General features: G+C 40.3%; 1 protein-coding gene across 1 annotated transcript in view; it reads right to left on the bottom strand.

Annotated features, from left to right (window-relative positions):
* The window catches only part of SLTM (SAFB-like, transcription modulator), a gene marked incomplete at its 5' end in the record, with an annotated part of 24,672 nt that extends 20,583 nt beyond the window's left edge, over positions 1 to 4,089 (bottom strand). Inside the window, 2 exon segments of the mRNA XM_010147390.1 lie at positions 3,756 to 3,843; positions 4,049 to 4,089. Coding sequence (XP_010145692.1) covers positions 3,756 to 3,843; positions 4,049 to 4,089 — 129 coding nt within the window.
* Positions 4,090 to 4,232: the final 143 nt, after the last annotated feature.

The raw sequence follows: 4,232 nt of genomic DNA, 5'->3' as shown, positions 1-4,232 counted from the left end.
GTGGGGACTGGTGGTTTTTTTTTTTGTACTAACAGTTTTAATAAAGTCAAAATAATTTGGATAATACTGTAAGCCAGCCATTGTTGGCTGTCAGCATTTGACCTACAAAACAGTATGGTCAAATTAGAAATTCAGTCAGAAACTAGAGGGGTACTTAAAGACACGAAGTAACAGGTGTCTAACCGGCCTTAGAAACTTGAAGAACAGCAAATAAATACCTTTGCTCATATAAATACTCTGAGGTTAAAACTGATTAGCCTAAAAGCTGTTCTTCATCCACATTAATTTCAACCCTTGGCAGAGAAGTAGCTTTCAATCACCAAGTTAGGATATATCAATATTGTACAATATTTTTGACTGCAGATACTTCAAAGGAATGTTCACATCAGAAATATTTGAGAAAATGCTACATACTAGCAGAAAAGAAACTGCCTCTAGATACCAGAATACGCAGCAGAATGTTCAGGCTTGAAAAGAACAGCTTTTTCCTGAAAATGGTCATCTTTATACAAAAAAGAAATTTGTCCACAGCTACTAAATTCCAGGGTGGAGAGGCGCAGCTGAGGCAATGAAAGATGGAGCACTTGGTATTTGTTCCATCTTTAAGCTTTCAAACCTTAACTGGCAAAGCCGACTGATCTCACCACTGCAGCTCTTCCCATCAGCTCTTTGGCAGTTCTTCTCTACTCCAAATATTTAATTACATTAGCTTCTTCAAAGTGTTAAATTTTTACTAACTTTGCCTACAGGATTGATCAAGGATTCTTGTAGGATTACAGAATCCTTCTGCAAGCGTTCTTTACGTCATGATGTAAAATCCTCCAGTTACACGTTTTCCCAGTGAAGATCCACATGGTTCCCTCTGTTACCACAATTTTGGGCACATCAATAACCACCCTGTTTTAAGTATCATTCCTTTTTCATATCGTATCTCACACTGCAGAACATGGCACAGGACACTGCCCAGCTGCAGCTTGTTGTAAGAGAAATAAGGTCTACATTCAAACCAGTTTAGTCAAGGCCTTATTCTTCTACTTAGTGTTTTACAGACACTTCTTTCCTATCTTACAGGAAGTCGGCTTTGTACCATCATTATCAAAAGCTTTTCATAGTCCAGTAAAAATCTACAGTATACACTCAATTGATAAATTTACCAGGCCATTAGAAAATCCTGTTTTCTCAAGTAAGTCCCACTCTTAGCCTCATTCCTATTCTTCTCCATTTTTGTCAACACACACAAAAAAGCAACAAGAGGGAAAACAAATGTATCACACACACACTATTCTCCCTCTAATTAAGCCTGCATCAATATTCCAGATAGAGTTATGCTAATGGACAGTGCTAGTGAATTAGACACCTCACTTTTTCCACAGACCTGAGGAGTTGCAATGAAACTGGCTATAAAAGAGAAATTCAAGATCTAAAACCAACAGCCATCTGACCTGACTTTTCCTCCCTCCCATTCACCTCTGTGGCTGCTGTGAGGTTTATCTATTACTTCCCACTTCCTGGCCTTTTCCAAGGATATATTTTCCTCGTAACCCCAACGAATAGCTATTATTCCTACCCTCCTTAGTACAGCTATAATAGCACAGGGAAAAGAACACTATAGGACTAGTAGTGCCATTAACTTTACCACTGGACAGCAGTAAAATAATTAAAGACCCATTAGTATCCGTCCGACTCTGTGAGGTGAGGGGGGGAAGCAAACATTAGCAAAAGGCCTAGAGCAGTCTGTCTGCCAAACCAGTAAAGGCAGCAACATGACTCAGGAGCGTGTACAAGCACGAGATCAAGATAGTTAATTTTAAGTGAAAATTCAGTCTCGCTGAATTCAGTTGATGAGCATGCATCTCCCACAAGCCTTTGGAAGTTTCCTAGTGACACAGAGTGATACATCAGGGAATGGATTTTTGAAGCGACACATTTCCAAGTTTTGAGGGATACTTCCTGGTTACCACTAACATCTCAGCAGATATCACCAGAGGGGGAGATAGCATCAGCAGTTAACACATACAAGGAATAGTTTAGAAGAATGTATGATTTCCTACAGTTAGATGTAAACCAAGAAGATCGCAAGAGATTTTCCCCAGATAAATTAGTGAGTTTTTCTTGTTCCACACTTGCAGATTAATAACAGCATGAATCGCTCCTACTTCTGGCACAGAATCTGCTCTGAGACTTTGCAATCCAAAAAGTAATGACAAAAAGCTCTTGAGCTTGCAAAGTGAGCAGATAAGAACTTCATGAAGGTCGTATTTTACTTTGAGGTTTACCAAGAATCTACATATCATACATACACCTTATAATTCAGTTCTACAGAAGATGTGGCAGGGAACAGCTACTACTCTGCCTCAGGCAGCAGCATCACGAGTAGGCAAACTATCTGTGCAGAAGCAAAACAGTGTAACTACAAGAGAAGCTGGTTCAAGAACATTATGCACATCATGACACTAGTTTGGAGAACAGGAGGATGAAAAGCAGCAGAATTGAGTTCATCACAGCAGAACAAATAGCCATTTAGATCTCAAACATGGAAAACTGTGGAAGCATTTCCTTATTTAGCTTCTATACAGTTTTCTCAAACACCAGTCACCTTTCCAAAGTAGGGAATAAAGTAATGTCACAGAAGGAAATGAAACCACATTGTGAAACAGTTCATTTCTTTTCACTTTTCTAGCATGTCTGAAGTACAGATAAGTTTTCAAACTTCCTAGGCAGACAGATTTTATTATAAATTCCCCATACACAGCACCAGCCAAAACCATGAATAACCACTCCTACCACAAAACTCAGCCTAGGACAAGTGACAGTGATGTAAGATTAATTATTTCCAAAATAGGCACCTGTAGCACACATATGAACATTAACATGTATGTTCACTGAAGAATGCTATGCGTAAAACAAATGTTACCTTTCCCAGTATTACTTGATTACCGATGCTCCCAGAACAACAGAAAACAAAAACCCAAACAAAAATCCCCCAGAACCCAAACTCCCAACATAATATTTCAACACGTATGCAAAAGAAAAGAGATACCACCATCATTGCCAAAGAGACCAGTATAGACTATAAATAATTTTTCAACGTAGAAAAACTGAAATCTTAGATATTTCACAGTGACCCTTCAAAGCCCATTCACGAAATCAACATTTACAAATCCTGTTTGCTAACAAGTACGCTAATAAACCCACACAACACAGTCCTCTTCAGGCAGCGACCCCCTACCACATGTTATCACACACTCATCACTAGCCTAGGCCCAGCACCTTCTCATGGCTAAACCAACTCTTAGTTCTCCCTTTGCTGTCACAGATACTCCCGGACACTACAGAGATCCCCAGGACCACAGCCGCACAGCAGTTCCTGTGCCTGCTTTGCACCTGTAACACTCCATGTTCAGGATCTCTGTTAACACAGCATATTCCAAAACTTTCACAGATCACCTACACAGTCTCTGCACACATAGCACAAGTCTCCAGGATCTGCGTGCAGTACAGCCACTACCTCATTAAAAAAAAAAACACCCAAAACTCTTAACCCACCCATCTTCCATATACACCCAGCAGCTCTATATACTGGCTATATACAGTGACTGAAAACAGATGAGTAAGGCAAAAGAAAGCTGTCTTACACAACAGAATTCATAAACAGTAAAGTCACAGCTACATCCAAACTACTGGCCCTAGTCCACTACTCCGTCTTTACAGTGATATATTCAACAAGAACTGCTTAAAAATATAAGGATCTTCACCTTTGCCTTTAGTTGGTTTCTTGGTGGGTGTGTCAGCTGAAACAGTTATTTCAATATTATCTGGATCACCTCCTTCCTCTTCAATAGCCTAAATGAGACAAAAATACAGTTTTTATGGATTTCACTGGGAAGCTAAACAACTTTACTTCAGCAGAAATCAGTGTGCCGAAAAAATATTTTGTTCCACCTCAAAAGTATTTTACCAACCACTTTGGGTTAAACTTTCACTTAAAGCTGGAGGAGAGGGAGGGAAGTTTAACAATAACGGCAAGAGTTTAGGCTGTTAAAATGACATTTTCAGAGGGCAGCTTATCAAGGATCAGCATGTTTCTCCCTAGAAGCGTAACACCAGAAGGGCACTACGACACCCGCGACGACATGAAGGGCAGCACAAAACCAGGAGAGAGGGAAGCAGAGAAGCCCTACAGCAATCCCCAGCCGCGGGACTCGGCCCGGCAGCCGCCCGACGAGCCCCAG

The sequence above is a fragment of the Eurypyga helias genome, unplaced genomic scaffold, assembly GCF_000690775.1.
Source record: "Eurypyga helias isolate BGI_N326 unplaced genomic scaffold, ASM69077v1 scaffold38252, whole genome shotgun sequence".
NCBI lineage: Eukaryota > Metazoa > Chordata > Aves > Eurypygiformes > Eurypygidae > Eurypyga > Eurypyga helias.
The sequence above is the reverse complement of the archived record's forward strand: the minus strand, read 5'-3'. Positions and strand labels throughout refer to the sequence as shown.